Here is a 26,435-nt window from a genome sequence, read left to right on the forward strand (position 1 = left end):
AATCAATATGGCTACCATTATGAGTGGCCGCCCAGTTTGGGTGTCAATCAATGTGGCTACCATTATGGGTGGCTGCCCAGTTTGGGTGTCAATCAATATGGCTACCATTATGGGTGGCTGCCCAGTTTGGGTGTCAATCAATATGGCTACCATTATGGGTGGCCGCCCAGTATGGGTGTTGCTCAATATGGCTACCATTATGAGTGGCCGCCCAGTTTGGGTGTTGCTCAATATGACTACCATTATTAGTGGCCGCCCAGTTTGGATGTCGATCAATATGGCTACCATTATGGGTGGCCGTCCAATTTGGGTCTTAATTAATATGGCTACCATTATGGGTGGCCGCCCAGTATGGGTGTTGCTCAATATGGCTATCATTATGAGTGGCCGCCCAGTTTGGGTGTCAATCAATATGGCTACCATTATGAGTGGCCGCCCAGTTTGGGTGTCGCTCAATATTGCTACCATTATGAGTGGCCGCCCAGTTTGGGTGTCGCTCAATATGGCTACCATTATGCATGGCCGCCCAGCTTGGGTGTCAATCAATATGGCTACCATTATGGGTGGCCACCCAGTATGGGTTTTGCTCAATATGGCTACCATTATGGGTGGCCACCCAGTATAACTGTTGCTCGATATGGCTACCATAATGGGAGGCCGCCCAGTATAAGTGTTGCTCGATATGGCTACCACTATGGGCGGCCGCCCAATATGGGTGTTGCTCAATATGGCTATTATTATGGGTCGCTGCCCAGTTTGGGTGTCACTCAATATGGCTACCATTATGGGTGGCCCCCCAGTTTTCTGCTTTCTATGGTTGTGTAATGTCTTGCTGACGTAAATACTAGGTCATCTGCGTCCCTCCGGCCCAACATGTCGGACACTCACAGCGGAGGGCGATGTGGATCTGTAAGCGCGGCCCTTACCGTATTCCTGCTGCGGGACGTGAGGTACGTGGCTGGGATTATCAGAGTCGTGCGGCGCAGAGATGAAATACTGGAAGGAGACTCCAGGGTTGTCCTGCTGAAATATCATCTGGAAAGAGAGAAGAACTGGTTGGGGTTTGTACAGGAGCGGCCGGCTCTGACGGACAACGCCCTCCCTGTACACTGAATGACCCCCTTATTGGAGACCTCCATCTAGTAGCCCACCGGACCCCCTCTGGTCTTTACAACCTCAGCAATTCTTTGTGGTGGCCATCCACAGATATCAGAGGACCGCCGGTGCGACAAGAGCACCTTCCCCCACCATTACTGCACCGGCAGACAGGAAGGGGTCAGCGATTCATGCTGCTTGCACCCAATTCTGACTCCCATCAGTCGCCTGCTGTTATACCATCCGTGCAAAGGATCGGCGAGGTGTGCTAGCGGACATGTTAGTTGGAACGCCAGCCGTGTATTCGGCTATAGTTTTCTTAAATGTGCAGCCTGTTCATCAGAGTGATTCCTGACCTCCTCCTCCGACCCCTTTCTTCAATGTGTTTGATCCCCTGTCGCTGGATGTTGTACCTCAGTCATGCCATTCTCTATATACTCCCCTACTTCACTCAAGTAAGGGCATGCATACCACAGAGGCAGATCATACGACTGCTCAGGGGCCCTTGGAGAGAGGGGCCCCAGCTCTAATGGCACCACCCCTTTTACTCCTGGATATTGAGGACTTTGCAGGACCTTCCTCCAAATGGGAGCTGTATGATTAGCAAGAAGGAGCTGAATATTTGTCCCCGGGGTCCGAAACTGGAAACAACACAACGCCCTTCAGACACCATAACAGGGGCCCATTTAGGTTTGTGCTCTGGGGCCCCATCCCTTTTATGTACACCACTGCATCCAACTTCATACAGATAGGATTACTTCCTAATTATCCATCTTGTCATCAATACTCTTTACAGAAGGTATCAGGAACCGTCTAACGAGCCGCACAAAACCTTCATACGGGGCGTCGGGCTACAATGTATCTGCTGCAGCGGCACTAGATACTATGTACATCAAGTCTGCCACTAGATGGCGGTAGAACACCTATAGTCACTGCTATATAGTCTCCATACTATCAGCACGGGGACTGCTGTTACACAGGACTGCACAATATGACCTCTAGCGTTACACAGGACTGCACAATGTTACATACGACCTCTTAGTCTACGACGCTGATGATCCTGGATGTCATAAAAGCATTATCACCCAATAAACCGTCCGATTCGGATTAGTTTATAGAAAAGCTTTTCCTGCTGAAAGGACTGTGTAAGAGCCCAGTAACCGCGCCGCGTCGGCCGCAGCCGGTCCAATGACTGTGTAAGAGCCCAGTAACCGCGCCGCGTCGGCCGCAGCCGGTCCAATGACTGTAAGAGCCCAGTAACCGCGTCGCGTCGGCCGCAGCCGGTCCAATGACTGTGTAAGAGCCCAGTAACCGCGCCGCGTCGGCCGCAGCCGGTCCAATGACTGTAAGAGCCCAGTAACCGCGCGGCGTCGGCCGCAGCCGGTCCAATAACTGTGTAAGAGCCCAGTATCCGCGCCGCGTCGGCCGCAGCCGGTCCAATGACTGTAAGAGCCCAGTAACCGCGCCGCGTCGGCCGCAGCCGGTCCAATGACTGTAAGAGCCCAGTAACCGCGCCGCGTCGGCAGCAGCCGGTCCAATGACTGTAAGAGCCCAGTAACCGCGCCGCGTCGGCCGCAGCCGGTCCAATGACTGTAAGAGCCCAGTAACCGCGCCGCGTCGGCCGCAGCCGGTCCAATGACTGTAAGAGCCCAGTAACCGCGCCGCGTCGGCCGCAGCCGGTCCAATGACTGTAAGAGCCCAGTAACCGCGCCGCGTCGGCCGCAGCTGGTCCAATGACTGTGTCAGAGCCCAGTAACCGCGCCGCGTCGGCCGCAGCCGGTCCAATGACTGTGTAAGAGCCCAGTAACCGCGCCGCGTCGGCCGCAGCCGGTCCAATGACTGTAAGAGCCCAGTAACCGCGCCGCGTCGGCCGCAGCCGGTCCAATGACTGTAAGAGCCCAGTAACCGCGCCGCGTCGGCCGCAGCCGGTCCAATGACTGTAAGAGCTCAGTAACAGCCGGTCCAATGACTGTGTAAGAGCCCAGTAACCGCACCGCGTCGGCCGCAGCCGGTCCAATGACTGTAAGAGCCCAGTAACCGCGCCGCGTCGGCCGCAGCCGGTCCAATGACTGTAAGAGCCCAGTAACCGCACCGCGTCGGCCGCAGCTGGTCCAATGACTGTAAGAGCCCAGTAACCGCGCCGCGTCGGCCGCAGCCGGTCCAATGACTGTAAGAGCCCAGTAACCGCGCCGCGTCGGCCGCAGCCGGTCCAATGACTGTAAGAGCCCGGTAACCGCGCCGCGTCGGCCGCAGCCGGTCCAATGACTGTAAGAGCCCAGTAACCGCGCCGCGTCGGACTGTAAGAGCCCAGTAACCGCGCCGCGTTGGCCGCAGCCGGTCCAATGACTGTGTAAGAGCCCAGTAACTGCGCCGCGTCGGCCACAGCCGGTCCAATGACTGTAAGAGCCCAGTAACCGCGCCGCGTCGGCCGCAGCCGGTCCAATGACTGTGTAAGAGCCTAGTAACCGCGCCGCGTCGGCCGCAGCCGGTCCAATGACTGTGTAAGAGCCCAGTAACCGCGCCGCGTCGGCCGCAGCCGGTCCAATGACTGTAAGAGCCCAGTAACCGCGCCGCGTCGGCCGCAGCCGGTCCAATGACTGTGTAAGAGCCCAGTAACCGCGCCGCGTCGGCCGCAGCCGGTCCAATGACTGTAAGAGCCCAGTAACCGCACCGCGTCGGCCGCAGCCGGTCCAATGACTGTGTAAGAGCCCAGTAACCGCGCCGCGTCGGCCGCAGCCGGTCCAATGACTGTGTAAGAGCCCAGTAACCGCACCGCGTCGGCCGCAGCCGGTCCAATGACTGTAAGAGCCCAGTAACCGCGCCGCGTCGGCCGCAGCCGGTCCAATGACTGTGTTAGAGCCCAGTAACCGCGCCGCGTCGGCCGCAGCTGGTTCGCCACTTATTTTCTGCCTCCGCCCACGATTCTCTGCGCTTCATGGTGGACCTCCCCGCTCAGGACTAGGATGGCAGACAGACATTTGGGAAATGATTATGTGCATTAAAAGAATTAAGACTGGCACTGGCCTTGGACCTTAATTACCGCCAGTTGGCAAGCCTTGGCGCAGCAGAAGACCCCACTCTTAAAGGGGTTGTCCGACTCTGACAGATTCTGTTAGTTTTAGTTTGGGTCATCAATAGCTGGTCAGATTTCTGGTGTCTGAGCATTCCTTCTAGAAGACAATATATTGTATATGGACTGCAGGGCTCAGTGATTACAAATCTCCTACAGTTTTGTGCACACCAGCAGGCCAATGCGTTTCTATGGTTACAGACTATAAACAACTCCTTGGCATAGTCGGCCACTGCAGTGATATGTAACCCAGTGCCTATGCCCCCTCTTCTTCCTAACCTTAAAGAAGAGCCACGTGGATTGTAGTAACCCATGACTGTGGGGTCAGACTACACACAGGCTTTGTTTGTGGTCTGTTACCATGGAGACACAAAAGCCTGGATAGGAGTTGTATATACAAAGCAGTAGGATAGTTTTCATGACAACTAGATGCAAAGTTGACTAATTTTTTTGTAGGAGGTTTTCTGGATCATCCAAAAATAAGTCGCAAAACTTCAAATACCATTTAAAGGGATTGTGGCAACAGGTTCATGCGGCCTGAATCCACGTCAGCGTGAGCCCGGGACAGGGAAGCCTGTGGCCCCCAAGGTGTGTTGTATTCTGCAATGCTGAGCTCTGAGTCACTGGTGGCCCCTCCGGCCTCTCCCCCCACACATGACGGCACTGGGCATCCCTGTCCCGGGTCCATGCTGGCGATGCTTCAGGCCGTGTGAACCCGATGCCAGAATCCCTTTAAGAAAGCAGAAAGTCTGTGAAGGGGAAGTGGTGACCAATCGCCTTTCCAAACAATTAGCTCACAGGAGGATGTGAATCATGACATTGACTTGTAGAAGCAGCACGCAGCCTGATTGTGTCCCAACTAGGGCGCAGGTCAGCAAAATACAGCGAAGCCCGCGGACGGCCAGCGAGCGGCAATGACCTCACCGTCCAGCGCCGCTCGGATCCCCCGCTGAAGGTCCGCCTGAGATTCCTCAATGACACATTTGTTGTTCTGGAGATCTCTGGTGTTTGGATAAACGTTCTGCAGCCCAAGGATCATCCAGAGGCGGGGGAGCCGTCCTATCAGTGCGCCAAACCTGCGCCAATCACTAGCAATCAGGGCTGTCAGACTCCTTTACACCGAGGGCCACATCAGCCTTCGGGCTTCTCCCCACTAGCGATGATCTGACAGCGATTAATACGAAGCCAATGATTTTCACTGGTTTTTATACTCATTTGCCGTTTTTTTTCTTAAGTCTCGCAGCGCAGAGAAACAAATCTGCGATATCGCTCTGTGTTAGCAACGGGGCCGGCGGCAGCAGTGCCAGCCCTATTGGAAACATAGGGAGTACATGGCGGACTTCTGCCACAGCTATGGCAGGGGATTCCTTCATCCCCACAGGGACTGCAGGGATGAAGGAATCCGCTGTCACAGCTGTAGCACAATGCTATCCCATTGCTTTCAATGAAGACGGCACTGCTGCAGCCCCACTGAAAGCAGTGAATTGCAGGCAACCCCCGCAGTGATGATTTTCGTGGAAGTACTTGAAATATAAGCCCGTCCCTGAAAATCATGGCTAGCTGTAAAAAAAAGTTAAAAAAAAAAGTTTATACTACCCTAGAAGAGCAGTCCGACTTTTCTTTCTGGCACAGAAGTCTTCTTCTGTGTTCTGGAGGACGGGATTGAAAAATCCCCACCCCCAGAAAGCGCTGGTCTCATTGGCTGAGCGCTCAGCCAATCACAGGCAGCGCTCAGCCTTTGAATGACAGCTGAGCACTGCCTGTGATTGGTTACAGCGCTCAGCCAATCACAGGCAGCACTTAGCCATTCATCAATGAATGGTTGAGTGCTGCCTGTGATATGCTGAGTGCTCAGCCAATGACACCAGCGCTTTCTGGGGGCGGGGATTTTTCAAACCTTGACCTCCAGAACACAGAAGACTGCTGTGGCGGAGAGGAGAGACAGACTTCTCTTCTAGGTGAGTATAATTATTTATTTTTTAACAGCTAGCCATGATTTTCAGGGTAGGATTTATATTTCAAGCCCTTCCCCGAAAATCATGCTGCGGGGGTTGCAACAAAACCCCTGCTTTCAATGGAGCCGCAGCACTGCTGTTACGATCGTGTGGGCAGGCAAAGCACGGGACCCACACGATCGTGACCAAAGGGGGACACATACAGGTCATGCAACTGTCCCTGTGATAATGGGACGTAGACATGGCCCTACCTAAGCGGGGACATTGCCCCAATAAGGGCAGCCCAGCGGTCTTCGGATCTGGGCCCTAGCTGATCCTAGGAGCCACGCACCAGAACAGGATGCATTCACATGCCACATGACAGACCCAGAATACACTGCATACAACATACAACCACTAGTACCAGATTGGAAGCTGAATATAAATACCAGGTATTAGTTGACATGTTGTACAAGATGTTGTAAGCTAGCAGGCCACTTCACGGCTCCTGGTTATACTGCTAGTCCCTACACTAACCAGGAGTCCAGCAGAACCAGACAGAGTTCACACCGCACGCTGCAACAGGACAAGACACAGATAGCAGGACACACAGCAAGCTAACACAAAACTGACAGAATATAAACGTACAAACGGACATGAACCTGATCACACTGCAAACCTCACCAGACAAGCATTCATGACTGCTCACCTGAGGGGCCATACAGACTGACCAGGAGCTGGGTTTATATGTGAGCACAGATCCAGGGGATTGGCTAGCAGACAGTACCACACCCAGCCAGCTCAATCATTAACCCTGAGAGTGCTGTGCTGCTGGAATCACCATAGTACAACATGTCTCAGCAGCACACGCAACAACTGCCTTCCCCATTGAAAGCAATGCGATAGCATCACGGACTTCTGCCACAGCTGTGACAGAGGATTCCTTCATCCCTGCGGTCCTCACTGGGATGAAGGAATCCCCTGCTATAGCTGTCACAGCTGTGGCAGAAGTCTGCGGTATTCTCCCTATGTCTTCAACGGGGTTAGTGCTGCTGCCGCCGGCCCCGTTACAAACACTGAGCGATATCGCTGCGCGGCGCTCGATCCCGCATCACTAGAAGAAAACCCGTTAGTGGGTAGGCCCCCTAATGGTTGTAATTGTAAGACTCTATGGGGGACTCGTTCACACAGGCGCATTTGCACGGGGTATTATGGCAGCCATGCATAATACGCAGGGAATAAAGTTCATTGATTTCAATGGCTTCAGTCACACAGGTATATACTTTCAATGGGCGCGTCTGTATACTTCTGTGCGAGCACAAATACGCCGTGTACTGGAGCACACAAGAGCGTGCCAGACAGGCTGGGAATTGCAAGGCTCAGCAATTTTAGGACACACAAATACGTGGCAAATCTGCTTATGCCTGTGTGAATGAGCCCCGATAGTGGCCACCATAGTGGCCCCAGTAGTAATAAGGACCCCATAGTAATAGCAGCCCCTATAGTGGCCCCAGTAGTAATAGGGACCCCATGGTGTCCTCAGTAGTAATAGTTTCCTCTATATTGGCCCCAGTAGTAATAAGTGACCCCATAGTGGCCCCAGTAGTAATAGGGACCTCAATAGTGGCCCCAGTAGTAATAGTGGCCCCCATAGGGGCCCCAGTAGTAATAGTTGCCCCCATAGGGGCCCCAGTAGTAATGGAGACCCACATAGTATTCTCAGTAGTAATAGTTTCCTCTATATTGGCCCCAGTAGTAATAAGTGACCCCATAGTGGCCCCAGTAGTAATAGGGACCTCAATAGTGGCCCCAGTAGTAATAGTTGCCCCCATAGGGGCCCCAGTAGTAATAGAGACCCACATAGTGGTCCCAGTAGTACTAAGTGACCCACATAGTATTCTCAGTAGTAATAGTTTCCTCTATATTGGCCCCAGTAGTAATAACTGACCCCATAGTGGCCCCAGTAGTAATAGGGACCTCAATAGTGGCCCCAGTAGTAATAGTTGCCCCCATAGATAGGGGCCCCAGTAGTAATAGAGACCCACATAGTGGCCCCAGTAGTAATAAGGACCCCATAGTAATAGCAGCCCCTATAGTGGCCCCAGTAGTAATAAGTGACCCCATAGTGGCCCCAGTAGTAATAGGGACCTCAATAGTGGCCCCAGTAATAATAGTGGCCCCCATAGGGGCCCCAGTAGTATTGGAGACCCACATAGTGGTCCCAGTAGTACTAAGTGACCCACATAGTATTCTCAGTAGTACTAAGTGACCCCATAGTGGCCCCAGTAGTAATAGGGACCTCAATAGTGGCCCCAGTAGTAATAGTTGCCCCCATAGGGGCCCCAGTAGTAATGGAGACCCACATAGTGGTCCCAGTAGTACTAAGTGACCCACATAGTATTCTCAGTAGTAATGGTTTCCTCTATATTGGCCGCAGTAGTAATAAGTGACCCCATAGCGGCTCCAGTAGTAATGGTGACGTCCCTATTGGCCTCGGGCTGGGCAGCATTCCCTACAGGCATCTGCTCACCCTGCCTGCAGTTCCAGTCCAGCGGCTGCAGTGCAGTCTGACCGCTGACCCCTTCCATTGGTGCTGTGTACAGGTGGGCACACGCAGACCCCGAGGGGAAGAAGTCAGCGGTCAGACTGCACGGCTCCAGACCTTGAGGTGGGTGAGTAGAATGCTGCATGGCCGGCGGACCACCTAAAATGAGGGCCTTCTGTCTGATGCATGATATAAATGGACAAATGGGACCCAGGCGTCAGATAGTTCAAGAACCCAATGATTAGAGAATGAGGGGACGCAGGCCGAGCCCAGCAATAATGCAGATCTTCACTACCTGCCAGGCCGCTTCATACATGGTGTAGCAGCTTTCATATGACTGGGATTGGGCGGCTCTCAGGCCACATGGTGAATGAACGTGACGTCACTGGCCGGAGAAGAGACTACCGAGGCTCAACCTCTTGGAATAAACCGACCCACGGACCGGAGTGGCCAGAACTGGACCATGAGGGTCTGCCAACATATGAGTTCAAGGTCACTATGACCCATTGATGGTCCAGGCCCCGACACAGACTGCAGTATCTCTACCGTTCCTTGACATGAACCAGACCGTTTCACCGGACTGATCCCTCTAGAGGATGGGGACCGATCCCAGCCTGAGCCCTTGGCGATCCCTAAACATCGGCCTGAGTGAAGCAGTGATCCATCTGCATGGAGGACAATTCATGGGATGACCCAACATCGATCTCGGTGGAATGGACAATTAGATAGGATTCTTGACATTTTACTGTATGCTATGCCCATCCGATAGTCCAGAATGTTCGATAATCCAGGTCCTAGTCATGCTGGATTACTCTTCATGCTCTCCACCCCAACAAGTGAGGTCTAAATGCTATGGCCGCCCAACAATCCAGAATATTCAGGTACCTATGATGCCGCAATGATGCTGGATTAAAGGAATTCTACTGTATAAATCTATATCAATGATTCATACGTGGATAATGCGCCATATGTGAGCGGAGGGGGCACCGTACGGCTCCTCCAGGACGACCTAACCTCACGGGAGGGGAAAGTCCTATAAAACCTCCGGAGCGGGAAATTCACGGAGAGTTTTTTCCGCCTTTAAACAGGAAATTCAGAAAATTATTCCATATTTTGTGGCTTACGAATAAAACCAGACTTGGAGATCGCGACTGCGGGAAAACGGAAAGATAAACATAAAATGTATGAGAAGCGGCAGTGATCTGCGGCGGTGAGAACGGAGATCCGCGGCTGTGAGGACGGAGATCTGCGGTGGGGAGGACGGAGATCTGTAGTGGTGAGAACGGAGATCCGCGGCGGTGAGAACGGAGATCTGCGGTGGTGAGAACGGAGATCTGCGGCGGTGAGAACAGAGATCTGCGGCGGTGAGAACGGAGATCTGTGGTGGTGAGAACGGAGATCCGCGGCTGTGAGGACGGAGATCTGCGGTGGGGAGGACGGAGATCTGTGGTGGTGAGAACGGAGATCTGCGGTGGTGAGAACAGAGATCTGCGGTGGTGAGAACGGAGATCTGCGGCGGTGAGAACAGAGATCTGCGGCGGTGAGAACGGAGATCTGTGGTGGTGAGAACGGAGATCTGCGGTGGTGAGAACGGAGATCTGCGGCGGTGAGGATGGAGATCTGCGGCGGTGAGAACGGAGATCTGCAGTGGTGAGGACGGAGATCTGCGGCGGTGGGAACAGAGATCTGTGGCGGTGAGAACGGAGATCCGTGGTGGTGAGAACAGAGATCTGCGGCGGTGAGGGCAGAGATCTGCGGTGGTGAGGACGGAGATCTGCGGCGGTGGGAACAGAGATCTGTGGCGGTGAGAACGGAGATCTGCGGCGGTGAGAACGGAGCCCTCCGCATTAGACTGGACCTTCCTGGAGTCACTTAAGGGGTCCGGACCTTCTGGGAAAAGGCTGGGAAATTCTGCATTGTTAAATTCTGTGCTATATCACCAAACGTTCTGGATTATCGGAGAGCTGATTAACCCTTTGTGGCGGTTTTCTACTGAGTTCATTGGTGGGCTTCAAACCTCCACATGCACCTTTTAAGGCGGTGGCTCGGCGGACTACTGACAGCAGCAGAGAGACCTGAGATCCTGGCAGTGTAACCCCTTGCATGTCGTAATCAATAGCACCTGCGGCTTGTAAGCTGATGATGGGGGGGGGGGGGGGGGGGCTTTTTCTGTCACCCTGCAGTGTGATACAAGGTATCTATGGGTTCCCACAGCAACCGGAAGCCTGACAAAGGCCTCCCATGTGACTCAGCCTACTAGACCTCGCCTCTGGCACAGTCTAATAGGTTGCTGTCATACAGTAACATGCACTACCTAAGTAATGCAGTGTACCATCCAAGTGACTGAGTGACATATTCAAGTCCACTGGAGGGACAACAAAAAATAGTGTCAAAAAAGTTCAATAAGGTTTAATTTAGAGAAAAAAAACAGCTAAAAAAATACACATTTTTCCCTCCGAAAACTCGTTTTCAATTGATAAATGCCATTTTTTCTCTTTGGAGCCGCACATAACAGGCGTCACTGTGTTCGTACGTGGGGAACGCCGAAAAAATGATAATAAAAGGTTACACCGGGATTGTTAGTTTTCTTTTTTTAGACCCCCAAAAAGGTAATAAAAAACATCCCAAAAATCACAAGTACCTCAAAATGGTACCAATAAAAACTGCCCCTCTTCCCACGAAAACCAAAAATCCCAATGTCTCGGCTCTTAGAACGCGGCGATGCAGGAACTATAAACTCTCCATACTGACTGGTGAACGCTGTAAAAAGAAAACCCCAAACAGCGGATTTCTGGTGGATTTTTCCACCCCTCCTCCCCCAAACAGGTAATAAGAGTGATGCACTATATTGGGTGTGCCCAATAGCACCCCCCATTAAAAACTACAACTTGCTCCCCAAAACCAGCAGCTCTCACACGGCCAGGTCAGCGAGTTGTGGCTCTTATGATCCCTTCATCTGTCAGGGACAACATGGGCCGGTGTCTACGGGGTCTTAAAGGAATATCGCTGCATTAGCAGTTGTGTTCTGCGCCTTCGGACGTGTTCGCATTGTCATCGGAGGATCATTCTGAGCTTCTGTTAAAAGTCCGTGCTGCGCCATTTCATCCAGGATTATGCCGGTCACGATAGCAGAAACCGAACCGACCCCACTACAATCAAAAGGGTCCATTTAGTGTCGCTCAATCCCATCATGAAGGGATCCCTTCATCCTGGAGATCCCGTGTTTCTGCCTCCACAATGGAGCACACAGATAGAAGGCAGAAGCTGAACTGGTGTAGCCAACTGTTGGACCAATTACAATTCACCACAAGCCCCAAGCACAGGTCTGAATGGGTCTCCCTTTGGCCTATGCCTACGATAAGCGGGGTTCGGCCTCCCATGACCTGTCTTACACTGGCGCCAACCCCGGACAGGTAAGTATGTGTCTTCTATCCGTGCAGCAACTCAGATGAGCCTCTTGGGTTCCAGCAGCCTGTCTCAGCGTTGCGCCACTAACAGATTCCTAATATGGTAGCAGCGGGTCTTCACATGTAGCGCCGATCTACTCTTTTGTCTTACTCATAACGGAGCAGAAGAACAGAGACCCCAACGGTGATGTGAAGAAGCCCTTCTTTCTTATACTTCTAACTACTCAGAATGATGAGTACACTCCTTGTCTGCACCTCCCCATATAGTCCTCACACGGCCGGCTAAAGTACTTCTCCTGAAATGGACCCAAAACGAGGTGCGTCCTCTGCTGGAGTCTAGTTATTTATGGTACCAGTGGGCTTCTATTCCACCTATCAGAAGATGTTTTACACGTTTTCTTGATTCCCCTAACAGGTATATAACTATTGGCACAGAATGCCCATGTGGGCAGGTAAATTAAACCGGGTTCAAAAATTTGCTTGGGTGCTGAAGAGCCGCTTCTGAGGGCCATAACTTCAGAGACGTTTGCTTGAACATAACATAGGGGGTCTCTAAGCAAAGGATCCATGGGATTCATTCATAGAGGGTGACAGAGATCTTAGGGTGTGTATCCCATCCATATATAGGTTTGGACCAGGGTTCAGGCGGCAGTGGTTCCCTATCCTCAGAGAGACGGGCTGGTGTCATGGTTCAGGCGGTGGTGGTTCCCTATCCTCAGAGAGATTGGACGGTGTCATGGTTCAGGCAGCGGTAGTTCCCTATCCTCAGAGAGATGGGACGGTGTCATGGTTCAGGCAGCGGTGGTTCCCTATCCTCAGAGAGATGGGCTGGTGTCATGGTTCAGGCGGCAGGGGTTCCCTATCCTTAGAGCGACGAGCCCGTGTCATGGTTCAGGCAGCAGTGGTTCTGTTACGGCACTCTGCCCCCCGAGCGCCAGTTGGGGTGCCCTGATCTCCTGCACCCCACTGTCCCTGCCTACTTGCCTCGGCCCTGGCTAACCCCAGGCGGACAACTGGGCGGCAGTCCCTGCGCTGGCTAGGGACCTGGCGACTACCTGGATGGAACTACTAACAGGGGACAGAGTGCCGACAGGAGAGGCAGGTGTAACAGACCAACAAAACTACTAGGTGAATCAAGGCTGGAGGTGTAGCTCACAGGCAAACGAAAGGATACTGACAAGCAACTAGGACAGACTAGAATAGACCTGACTAGAGGCTAGCAGAACCAATAACTGGCAGTGAGTTCAGGTCACTGCCAGCCTTTTAACTAAAAGCCTCCGCCCAGGGGCGGAGAGTGGGAGGAGCCGACTCTCCCACTGTTGCATAAGGGAGGTGGATGAGAGCGGGCGGCACCCTACGGGCGGACACGCCCACGCCGCAGCCCGCTGGCTGCTCCACGCTGCTGCACGCTGGCTGCTCCATGCCGCCGGGAGATCCCTGACAGCACAGCTCCGGGACGCCGAAGCCGAGCTCGAAGCGGCGCGCGCCGGCCGCGGGACCCAGCGCCGCCCTGCATGGTAACATTACCCCCCCTCTGACGGGGGACCTCCGGGCCCCCGGAAACTCGACCAGGCTTATCTGGAAAACGACGGTGGAACCGCCGTACCAACACGGGAGCATGAACATCACATGCGGCCACCCAGGAATGATCTTCTGGTGGAAAACCCTTCCAGGCCACCAAGTATTGTAGGATTCCTCGACACCGACGAGAGTCCAGTATCTCCTGGACCTCGTATTCGACTTCATCCCGGACCAGGGTGGGCGGAGGGGGACCGGAGGTGGGTATCACCGAAGGGACAAAAGGTTTCAGCAGCGACTTATGGAATACCCTGTGAACCCTCCATGTGGCTGGCAACCCCAGCTTGTAGGCGAGTGGGTTCACCACACGTGTGATGGCAAATGGCCCCACGTAACGTGGCGCCAGCTTCAAGGACGGGACCCGCAATTTGAGATTTTTAGAAGACAGGTATACCTTCTGTCCCACCCTGTAAGGTTCAGACACAGACAGACTCTTCCCACTGCGCAACTGCATACGGGCCCCCGCTGCCTCCAAGTTTCTCTGCACCTCTTTCCATACTCCCCGAAGCGTATCTGTGGCGTCATCCGCTGCCGGACAGAGCGACGGAGTAGGGATTGCTGTAAGGAAGCGAGGATGCTGACCGTATACACTAAAAAATGGAGACACCCCAGTAGAAGAACAAAGGCGGTTGTTTAGTGCAAACTCTGCCAACGGCAGGAACTCTGCCCACTGGTAAGCCTTTTCGCTGGCAAACAACCGTAAATATTGCACTAAGTCTTGGTTCTTCCGCTCAGTCTGACCATTAGTCTGCGGGTGGAACGCTGACGAGAAGGAAAGCGACGTTCCCAGGTTTCTGCAGAAGGCACGCCAAAACTGCGACACAAACTGAACCCCGCGATCAGATACAATATTTTGGGGAACCCCATGTAGGCGAATTATTTCCTTTACAAAAATCGTGGCAAATTCTTTTGCCGAGGGTACCTTTTTTAACGCCACAAAATGTGCCATCTTTGAGAAGCGGTCGACCACCACTAAGATAGTGGTGCACTTCTGGGATTCTGGTAGGTCAGTGATGAAATCTACTGATAAGTGAGACCAGGGACTGGAAGGAACCGGTAGTGGTCTCAGAGGACCCTCCGGAGGACGCCGCCGACTCTTATTGCGAGCACAGACCGAGCAACCCTTCACAAAGTTGCGGATCTCCTGAGACATGCCTGGCCACCAGAAGTATCGGGAGCAAAGCTCCAGGGTCCCCTGGAACCCTGGATGCCCGGCGAGAGCCGACGAGTGGGACTCATCCATGACTCTAGGGCGTAGGGTCTCTGGCACAAACCATCTGCCCTCCGGCACCCCTGACGGAGCGTCCTGCTGAGCATCCTGTAGTTGAGGGACGAAGTTAGACTCTAACACTGCCACCACCACGCCGGGGGCTAAGATATTCTCGGGAGTCATGGTCCCACTGTCTGGTACCCCGAAACTCCGTGACAGGGCGTCCGCCTTCACGTTCTTCTCTCCGGGGATATATGTCACGACGAAGTTAAACCTGGCGAAGAACAACGCCCACCTGGCTTGACGAGCTGTGAGTCTTTTCGCATTGGCGAGATATACCAGATTCTTGTGATCAGTATATACGGTAATTGGGTGTCTAGCACCCTCAAGATGGTGTCGCCACTCTTCCAGAGCCCATTTGATAGCCAACAATTCACGGTTACCCACGTCGTAGTTGCGCTCTGCTGAATTGAACTTTCGCGAAAAGAACGCACATGGGCTATACCCAGACCTCTCACTGACTTCCTGCGACAATACTGCCCCCGCCCCCACCTCAGACGCGTCTACCTCAATAAAAAAGGGTAGTCGTGCGTCCGGCTGTATTAGCACCGGGGCAGTCGTGAATGCCTTTTTTAGACGGCTAAAGGCCTCAAGGGCTGCAGGCGACCACTTACCCAAGTCAGCCCCCTTCTTAGTCAGGTCGGTCAGAGGTTGAGCAATAACTGAGTAATTTCTAATGAATTTGCGGTAGAAATTTGCAAAACCTAAGAACCGCTGGAGAGCCTTGAGGTTGTCGGGTCTGACCCATTGGGAGATTGCTGCTACTTTATCAGACTCCATCTGAATCTCTGTGGGGGAAATTACATAACCAAGGAAGGATACTTGTTTAGAGCCAAATGTACATTTCTCTAATTTGACAAAAAGTTGATACTCGCGCAAACGGGTCAGGACCAACCTCAGGTGCCGCACCGTATCTGCGGAGCACACAGCTATGGTAGACAGGTGATTGTGACACGATGACCCCCAATGAGTCAATTCCCGGGTGGACCAATCAAATTGGGGGTTGTGCAGTGCCAACCAGGGCATACCAAGCACCACATCAACCGACATTTTTTCCATAACCAAGAAAGACAGTTCTTCCGAGTGGAGGACCCCCACCGTGAACTGTAATCTTGGGGTCCTCCATCGTACCAAGCCTGTAGAGAGAGGGGTAGCATCAATGCTGGTAAAATGAATTGGCGTCTTCAACGCCACAAATTCCGCCATCAGAGAACGGACAAAACCCAGACTTATCAAGTTAGCGGCTGCTCCGGAATCAATAAACGCCCGCCCTGATCGGGAAAAATCCCCGAATCTAACATGGCACGGTACCAAAAGTTTAGGAAGTACCTGAAGTCCTAGGCGATCCTCCCTGCAATCGCCTAGGACTCGGAGTTTTCCGCCGGTTCCGGCTGCGGGCGTTGAGACCTCAGTGGGCAGGTTATCACCCGATGTCCAGCTTTCCCGCAGTAGAGGCAGAGACGATGCAACAAACGGATCCGGCGTTGCTCTTTGGGGTCCAGCGGGTCCACCTCCATCGGCTCGGGCGCAGAGACTGGTAAGGAGGAGGAGGGACCAGGGCCACTGACCTCCCTGACTCTACGGGTCTGCCTGTCCTGCTTTCTAGACCTGAGCCTCCTATCTGCTCTCACCGCTAGCTCCATAGCCTCCCTTAAGGACCCGGGAACGGGATGGGAAATTAACAGGTCTTTAACTGCGTCCGAGAGGCCCTGCAGAAAAACGTCCTTCAGCGCGCTATCGTTCCATGTCGTGTCCCCCGCACAGCGTCTGAAGTTGGAGCAATAATCCTCCACACACGACAACCCCTGCCGCAGCGCCAACAACCGTGAAACCGCCAACCCCGCTCGGTCCGGTTCGTCGAAGATACCCCCGAGTTCCTGAAAAAAGGAGTCCACGGACTGCAGGCAGGAGGAACCCTCGGGGATGGAGAAAGCCCATGTCTGTGCCGAGCCCCGCAGCAGGGACATTATCAGCCCGACCCTCTGAGCCTCCGACCCGGAAGAACGGGGACGCATGCGAAAAAACAGGCGACACGCCTGTCGGAAAACAAAAAACTTGTTCCTCTCCCCAGAAAACACCTCGGGAAGAGGGCACTTGGGTTCGGGGCTGGTTGAGGCGTCCGACCACTGCGACACCCCCCGCCGCTCCTGGGCCACCATGCGGGCGGATAAATCCTGGATCACAGGCACCAGGGCCTGCAGCTGGTTTGTGAGGGAACTGATCGCCTCCATGAAAAAAACGGTTTTAAGGGCCAGTTATTATGTTACGGCACTCTGCCCCCCGAGCGCCAGTTGGGGTGCCCTGATCTCCTGCACCCCACTGTCCCTGCCTACTTGCCTCGGCCCTGGCTAACCCCAGGCGGACAACTGGGCGGCAGTCCCTGCGCTGGCTAGGGACCTGGCGACTACCTGGATGGAACTACTAACAGGGGACAGAGTGCCAACAGAAGAGGCAGGTGTAACAGACCAACAAAACTACTAGGTGAATCAAGGCTGGAGGTGTAGCTCACAGGCAAACGAAAGGATGCTGACAAGCAACTAGGACAGACTAGAATAGACCTGACTAGAGGCTAGCAGAACCAATAACTGGCAGTGAGTTCAGGTCACTGCCAGCCTTTTAACTAAAAGCCTCCGCCCAGGGGCGGAGAGTGGGAGGAGCCGACTCTCCCACTGTTGCATAAGGGAGGTGGATGAGAGCGGGCGGCACCCTACGGGCGGACACGCCCACGCCGCAGCCCGCTGGCTGCTCCACGCTGCTGCACGCTGGCTGCTCCATGCCGCCGGGAGATCCCTGACAGCACAGCTCCGGGACGCCGAAGCCGAGCTCGAAGCGGCGCGCGCCGGCCGCGGGACCCAGCGCCGCCCTGCATGGTAACAGGTTCCCTATCCTCAGAGCGACGAGCCAGTGTCATGGTTCAGGCGGCGGTGGTTCCCTATCCCCTGAGAGCGACAGGCCAGTGTCATGGTTCAGGCGGCAGTGGTTCCCTATCCTCAGAGCGACGAGCCGGTGTCATGGTTCAGGTGGTGGTGGTTCCCTATCCTCAGAGAGATTGGACGGTGTCATGGTTCAGGCGGTGGTGGTTCCCTATCCCCTGAGAGCGACAGGCTGGTGTCATGGTTCAGGCGGCAGGGGTTCCCTATCCTTAGAGCGACGAGCCCATGTCATGGTTCAGGCAGCGGCAGTTCCCTATCCTCAGAGAGACGGGCTGGTGTCATGGTTCAGGCAGCGGCAGTTCCCTATCCCCTGAGAGCCACAGGCTAGTGTCATGGTTAAGGCGGCAGTGGTTCCCTATCCTCAGAGCGACGAGCCAGTGTCATGGTTCAGGCGGCGGTGGTTCCCTATCCCCTGAGAGCGACAGGCCAGTGTCATGGTTCAGGCGGCAGTGGTTCCCTATCCTCAGAGCGATGAGCCGGTGTCATGGTTCACCCGGCAGTGGTTCCCTATCCTCCGAGAGATTGGACGGTGTCATGGTTCAGGCGGTGGTGGTTCCCTATCCTCAGAGAGATGGGACGGTGTCATGGTTCAGGTGGTGGTGGTTCCCTATCCCCTGAGAGCGACAGGCCGGTGTCATGGTTCAGGTGGTGGTGGTTCCCTATCCTCAGAGAGCGACAGGCCGGTGTCATGGTTCAGGCGGCAGGGGTTCCCTATCCTTAGAGCGACGAGCCAGTGTCATGGTTTAGGCGGCGGCAGTTCCCTATCTTATGAGAGTGACGAGCCGGTGTCATGGTTCAGGCGGCGGTGGTTCCCTGTCCTCTGAGAGCGACAGGTCGGTGTCATGGTTCAGGTGGTGGTGGTTCCCTATCCTTAGAGCGACAGGCCGGTGTCATGGTTCAGGCGGCGGTGGTTCCCACTCCTCCGAGAGCGACGGGCCAGTGTCATGGTTCAGGCGGCGGTTGTTCCCTATCCTCTGAGAGCGACGGGCCAGTGTCATGGTTCAGGCGGCGGTGGTTCCCTATCCCCTGAGAGCGACAGGCCGGTGTCATGGTTCAGGCGGCGGTGGTTCCCTATCCTCTGAGAGCGACGTGCCAGTGTCATGGTTCAGGCAGCGGTGGTTCCCTATCCTCTGAGAGCGACAGGCCAGTGTCATGGTTCAGGTGGCGGTGGTTCCCTATCCTCTGAGAGCGACAGGCCGGTGTCATGGTTCAGGCGGCGGTGGTTCCCTGTCCTCTGAGAGCGACAGGCCAGTGTCATGGTTCAGGCGGCAGTGGTTCCCTATCCTCCGAGAGTGACAGGCCGGTGTCATGGTTCAGGCGGCAGGGGTTCCCACTCCTCCGAGAGCGACAGGCCGGTGTCATGGTTCAGGCGGCGGTGGTTCCCACTCCTCCGAGAGCGATAGGCCGGTGTCATGGTTCAGGCCGTATTTGGGAGCAGAATGTTTGTCTCAGTCTAGGACAATGATTGTACCATTATGGGTGTCATTGTGGCCTTTTCTTCATAAGTAAGCAATTTACTTAAAGGGGTTGTCCAAGTTATAAAAGGGGTCTCCTATGGTGGAAAATAATGAAACAGCTGATGCTCACTGCCCCATATTCATCCCCGGGGGCTCCGCTGTGTCGTTTACAGGCTGCAGTCAACTTGTAACGTTCTGTAAACCTGTAGCTGCAGCCAATCACAGCGCTCATTAATAATCGCTGAGCGCTGTCATTTGTAGATGACTCAGGCTGACTGCAGCCTCTAAAGATGATGTCAGCACGGAGACCGGAGCCGCATATTGGGGATGAGTGGGAAGCGGTGAGTCTCCGTGGTCTTATTGTACACCGTGGGGGACTCCTTCGGCTGCCCTTTCATAATTCAGACAACCCCTTTAACAAGCTCTCATGGCTGGAATCGCACCATCTAGGTAGACCATGAGTCTCACGGAAATAGGCTAATATCATGGCCGCATATCTCAAGCTGTGAAGGTATGAGACACAAATTCAGAGTACTGTCTGTGCAGTAAACGGTACTAATGTGCGGTACACAATCAGCAATGGGCCAGAATCGGCTGCCGTAACAAAACATTTTGAGAACTGGATAATTTGGGCTCAGTTCCTCAAGAATAAGTAACAGGTGGTTCTCCTTTGGTTAAACAGGACAAGTCCTTTAAAGTTACCCAGACTTCGGGGGAAGCAATCACTAGCAGCCTGATCCCCGGTGAGGCTCAGCAGTCCTGTTGTGCCTGAAGGCCGATGTTGTCAGAGTAACGAGATAGAAGGTGGTGGACCATAAGGATACAGTGGAATATGTGCCCGCAGGGCTGACTGCATGCAGCTCCCTCGCTCTTCAGGTAGGGTAATGCAGCTCACATCCACACTGCTCAGTGGACATACTCCACACTTTGCCAAAACTCTTCCCTCTACTCTACCCACCTTCTGGTTTTGGGTTATTGATATCACACCCAAGACCCCGCCGCTCCCCAAGACCCCCTCCTCCTCCTAAAGGAACAAGAACTTCAGCATTCAGTATCAACATAAGAGAACATCCAGAGGAGTCACAGACCCTCCCCCTTACACATTGGGACATCGATACAGATAAGTAACAACTATCCACCATTCTGATGCCAAGGCCAAGACTTAAAAAAAAAATCTACATAGTAGGAAGTGCGAACACAATTAAGCCCACCCAGTAACAACGCATTGGCTCCCTCTCATCTAGCTGACCCGTCTCCTGCTCCTCAGCTCCCCTGGCCATGCCCACCTATGAGGTCCATATGGTAATCACATTCTACAAATGTTTTCCTAACTTCTATTCTTTCAGGCGTCTGGCAGCATCCCCCTGCATTGTGCCCACCCCAGACCGCAGCCCTTCTCTTTCATCGAGCATGAGGTAACCTCAAGCTTGGCACGGGGTGCGAATAGTGCCGGCAAAGAAGCTGTAAATCATTCAATATAGATGGTTTGAATTAGACCTCATTTAGCACTTGTTTCCTGGAGACAAACCCAGAGGAAGCCAGCTGGTTGTCATAAAAAAGAGCAAATTACTAAATCGCCTGGGACTTCTGGGCCAATTAATCATGAACATAAGGTGTATAGGGCAGAGAGAGTCAGAGAGCAAGGAGTGAAGGAACAGATAAGACTCCTTCAGGGACAGTGGCCAGTCCTTTAACAGGCCTTGCAGTGGAGAGATAGTTTGCTTTCTTCCTGGAAGGAGAGATAATTTGCATAACTTTTTCCCAGGAAGCATTGCATGGCTTATAAGCATTGCTATGCCAGCTTATCACTCTCCACAAGTAAAAACATTACCCCTCTGGACTTACTCATATCACTCAGTCACCCATCATAGGTTCCTCATGGCTCCCCCGTAAAGTCATCCCTCGTGAGCCAATACCTCTGGTGCAGTGATTCGGAGGCATACGGGTAGCACTGTTATTTTTGACCCACTGCCCTCCAAAGCCCTGAACAGCTTTTTTGAGCTCCACACATGGTTTGCAACTACCAAGGTTGCAAAGCTCTGACAAACCCTTGGGGACTTCTTTTGGAGTTCTTACCCTCTCTCTAACTCAAAGATGTAGTAACAATGGAGGACAACATGTGGAGGACATATCATGTGCCAGGCATGGAATCTGAGGAGGTATTACTCACATAGACATGGAGAGCTTCAGAGGTGGGTCCAGGAGCAGTGAACGACTCCCCTTCCTGTTCTTCACGTCCAGGTTGGGTATAGGTAAACACGGTGCTGCCGGCTTCATATTTTCCTGGTGGATCTACTGCCCAGTTACCATTAATAATGGATTTTCCTGATCGATTTCTCAAGGCTGAAAAAAGTTTAGAAGTTGTTGAGCTTTCAAGACATAGCATGATCTATGCATCCTCCGGTCACGTCATGTACAACCTTCATGCAACATTGTTCCCCTATCTAGAAGACCTTTGATTTGTTCCTCCGTTGGACGTTGACCTCCATTATGAACCAAAACGTTCACACTGCTTACTTCATCTAATCGTGGTTGACGTGTCTGAAGCTCATCCTATGTCCATTTCCTCAACATAATTAACGTTAGTATTAAAGGGGAGGTCTAGTGTAAACTGTGGATGGTCTATCCACAGGTTGGGCCATCAATAATAGACCGGCAGGGGTTTGCCACCCAGGATTCCCTTTGATGAGCTGTTTGCCCTCATGCATGGAGCTGGTTTCTTTAAGAAGCAGATAGCTCCATTCCCACTGCAGTGGCCAGGCTTGGTTTAGTAAGAGTAGATGGCCTGTAAGACCATGCCTGGCCACTGCAGTGGGACCGGAGTTGTCTGTTTCTTGCAGAAATCAGCTCAGTGCACAAGCCATCAACCCAGAGAACAGTTCATCAACAGGGACCCCGGATGGTGGACCTTTGCTGATCTACTGTTGATGGCCTATCCTGAGAATAGGATATTAATTGTTCACAACTAGACAGTCCCTTTAGGCTCTTCCATCCTTCCCAATCCTAATCCCTTCCATTTCTCTACATCCATGTGCATTTTTCACACCATCAATGGTTTAATTACTCAGCTGCCTTTTATGTTACCGACAACACTCTTAACTCGTCTGAATTTCTACCTCCAGATCCCAAAAAGAGTTTCCACTCTACTAAACAGTAGCATAGCTAAAGAGGGTCTCAGCTGCAAATGGGTCCCCATGCCAGGGTGGTCCAAAGGTTCCCCTCCCCACACTACTTACACGGCTTTGATCGCCACCTCTGTTTGGCCAGGCAGACACACCAGACTTCATCAGTCATCATCACTCACACTGCTGCCTGTTCGGCTATGCGGCTCCATGTAGGGTGTACTCCCGCTCCCCCGTCTCCTGCTCAGTATATGCTTTAAGCATTGCTGAGCAGGAGACGGGGGAGAAGTTGGACTGCGCTCTGCACAGAGCGGTCTGCTAGACTATTACAAAGTGGGGGCACAAGGGAGGGCACTATTACTGTAGACAGAAAGGAGGCATTAGATTTTATTTTTTACCCAGAGAGGCATGGATGGCCTTATAAGTCTCCTCACTCATCTTCTTGGTGCTCTCCTTAAGGAGCGATACTACCCCTTAAGAGACCCAGAAACACAGTCAAAAGTTCACAGCAGGGCAGACCATGGCCAGGAGCCATGGAGCGTAGGTTTGGGGGGAGGGAACCCAAGCTGAACTTTTGCACCAAGGCCTATGAACCTTTAGCTACATTCCTGTTATTAAGTCTCATAAAGGTTAGTTATGTTGTTTCCATGGCTGATTGGCAGCTCCTCGTTATTGAGACAGTAAAACGGCCACACCAGTTTTATTCCCTCAGATGAAAGGAGCCGTGAGCAGGTTACGCTGGGGATCTCTGCAAGCAGACAATGAACCGGGCAAAACCACAGCCCGACGAGAGAAGGAGAGAAGAATGTCTTGGAATGAAGCCAGAACCCACTTCCTCCACAAAATCCTTCAGCCTTGTCAACGTTTAGTCGGCTGTGGCCACAACTCCATTCCTGTTTCCTAAGGACTAAGTATACCAGGTCTCCAGGATGAGTCGGATTCTCTACTGTGGGATGGACTCTCCATTAATGGATGGACCAGGACTAGCTTCTATTGACCTGGCTCCCGGAGAAATTACTGACTGCTATTATGGCCCAATATGGCCTATTGTATTTGTTATTGTGTTCTGCATTATAGAGTGAAGCACATCATCTAAGAAAGCCTCTATTGCAGATCCCCGCAGTCCACGCTATACCACTATGCCACGGGGGCATTAGAGGACAGCCGTAGAGGCCGATACCTAGCCTGGAGTGGCCAGAACTCGGACATGAAAGTCTCCTCACACCACTGCCACCATATGACTCCACTTATGGTCCAGTCACAGGTACAAACCCAATGGGCCCTACCAATCTCTGGAGCAAGCCGGCTCGAGTCACTGGCTTGGTCCCCTCCCTTGGATAGCACAAGCTCCAGCTCGCCTCCTGGTCCATCCTTTTAATGGGGTGCATGTCATGTCTATAGGGTGTGCTTGCACATACATTTCTTACCTAGGTAGTTTGGGCTCCAGGTAAGTTCTCGGACACTGATCTGCGTGGCCCCCTTTGGAATCTCCAGGATTTTGTGGTAGCCAATAGGAATATTAGTGTCCTTGAATGTGCCTGTGATGAACTTGCAAGTAGAGCCATTTCCACCGCACACTCCACACGTGTCCAGCGTGCTGTTTGATCCTAATACGCCGTCACAACCCGGGCTCTGCAAATAGGGAAAGTGTAGGTATTATCTCCAAGACATTGGAAAGATACAGATCCCCCCGTCATCCAAGAGGGGTACAATGAGCTGAATACCATGAGCAGCTATGAAAAAACTAGATGCCTTTGAGAATGTTCCTGTATTTTGTGATCATTCTTTGCTCGGAGGGGTGATGGATCTGGTATCTAGAACACATTTTTAAATACCCTCTTAGGGCACTTATAGTTAGTAGACAACAGGGGTATAGCTATGGGGCTGGTGGGGCATCTGCCCTGGGTGTGGGGCTAGATCGGTGATGGCGAACCTTTTAGAGACCGAGTGCCCAAACTGCAATCCGAAACCCACTTATTTACTGCAAAGTGGCAACCCGTCAGGGGGGCGGGGCTTATCACCACGTATGATTTTACCTCCGTCGTTATAAAAAAGACAGGGCTGTTTCAAAGTAGACCGGGTGCAGATTTTGACTGGTTTTTGGATGCAGAAATGCTGCGGAATTTGCCACGGAAATTTCAGCTGAGGACATTCAGTAGCATTTCCGCCACGTGTAAACATATCCCAGCAGTAATAGTGCCCCCAGAGCAGCCCCAGTGGCAATAGTGACCCGTACAGCAGCCCCAGTGACAATAGTGACCCCCAGAGTTGCCCAAGCAGTAATAGTGACCTCCCACAGTGGACCAAGTAGCAATGCTATTAATACTGCAGCTGATATAGGGGACACTATTACTAATAGTATCCCCATATATCAGCGCCAGTAGTAATAATGCCCCCCTGAGACCCATATACTTACCCCACCTCCTCGTAGAAGCGCCACTGCTCCTCTGCTCGGCACTGCTGCTGGCACTGATCCCAGGTGCACACAGTGATGTCAGTGTGCTGCCGGACGCCTCTGCTCTCACAGAACCAAGGATGAGACGTCAGAGGAGGGGGATCCCGGGTGCACACTGACATCACAGTGTGTGCCTGAGATCAGCAGCGCCGAGTGAATGCCAGCAGGGGAGCTGTGGCACCCCTGATGGTATTCACAACCGTGGTAAAGAGTCGCTGGCGTGCGTGCCAGCAGGGAGGTCTCTGTGTGCTGCTTCTGGAATGGGTGCCATAGGTTCATCACCACTGGGCTAGGGTATTTAAATGCAGAGCTAAGACAGCAAACTGAACTTATACTCTCTCCTCTGTCAGAGTGGTAGCTGGGCTTTCTTCACCTTGGCCAGGTATACAGAACACGACCCGGCATGGATAGCACATTAAAGGAGTTATCCCAAACTCTAAAGTTATCCCCTACCATAGGATAAAGGATAACTTTATGATTGGTGGGGGTCTTACTGATGTCCCCTTCTTCTCGTCACTGTGGGGTCTCCCACCTGCAGTAAAGTCAGACTGAATAAACCGCTGGCTAGGTATGCTCCATAGTGAGACCCCCACCAGTATAAAGTTATCCCCTATCCTGTAAAGAGAGTGTAAATTTAAAGGTGTTTTATCACTACCCCCAAAAAGTCTTCAAGCAGCTAAGCCCAGCCTAAAAAATGGCTATACTCACCTCTTCTCGGCCCCCTGAGATGCAGCTGAGCGGCTCCCGTGGCCCGGCTTCCAGACGTATGGCCTAGTGGAAATCAGGTGAGGACTGCGGACAATTAGAGTCTGCAGCGTCACCAACCGAACTCCGGGTATCACCGTTCTCATCCAGGGTGCTGTGATGCCAGGAGTTTGGGATTGTGATGATGCAGCCTCTGATTGGCTGCAGTGCTCACCTGACTTCCATCTGGCCGTACACCTGGAATATGACGCCGGTTTATTTTAGGCTGGGGCCAGCTGCTTGAAAATGTTTTAGGGCAGTGAAAAAAAGCCTTTAAATTTTGGGATAACGCCTTTAATTTCAGTGGGCACCATGTAATGCTCAATATTCCCTGTGGAGGCGCTGCAGGCAAATAAAACACTTTGTTGCCAGGTTCCTCCAGCTGATCATTGGGCAGCCCAGCAACAAGACAACTTATTTTTGGTGGTTCCTTCCAAACAAAAAGGGAGGGTACAAAGTGGACACCCCTTAATGCAGTCATACCTAAGTCAATCATGTTCATCATTCCGACTCCTGGGGGCAACTGTGACCAATCAGCCTAATGGGCCATAATCGGGCCTACATTCTGCTGACAGCATAGGGGAATCATTTGTCTCCTCTTCTAAAGGAAGCCATTTGGGCAACAGGCATATATTAGGGAATTACTAAAAATCTATTCCCGTAGCTCTGTGGTGGGTGCGGGCACAGATGTAAAACATGTTTGACAGCCAGCAATCAGAGAGGAGTCTATGGGTTACATTGACCCAAATCCTCATATATACTGTGCAGTAGATCTGAGATCAGGCATCCACATGTTCCTAGAAGTCGTTCCAGAAATGTTTCCAC

The 26,435-nt window shown here is 52.7% G+C and overlaps 1 protein-coding gene across 2 annotated transcripts in view; it reads right to left on the minus strand.

Moving 5' to 3' along the window:
- Positions 1 to 26,435, minus strand: part of ADAMTSL4 (ADAMTS like 4) — a 199,407-nt gene that overhangs the window by 15,453 nt on the left and 157,519 nt on the right. For both annotated transcript variants that reach the window (XM_066609238.1, XM_066609239.1), the window contains exons 7-9: positions 23,839 to 24,043; positions 21,460 to 21,632; positions 927 to 1,035 (exon numbers count right to left, since the gene is read on the minus strand). In XM_066609238.1, coding sequence (XP_066465335.1) covers positions 927 to 1,035; positions 21,460 to 21,632; positions 23,839 to 24,043 — 487 coding nt within the window. The remainder of the gene's footprint in view (positions 1 to 926; positions 1,036 to 21,459; positions 21,633 to 23,838; positions 24,044 to 26,435) is intronic.

Source organism: Eleutherodactylus coqui, chromosome 6 (assembly GCF_035609145.1).
Source record: "Eleutherodactylus coqui strain aEleCoq1 chromosome 6, aEleCoq1.hap1, whole genome shotgun sequence".
NCBI lineage: Eukaryota > Metazoa > Chordata > Amphibia > Anura > Eleutherodactylidae > Eleutherodactylus > Eleutherodactylus coqui.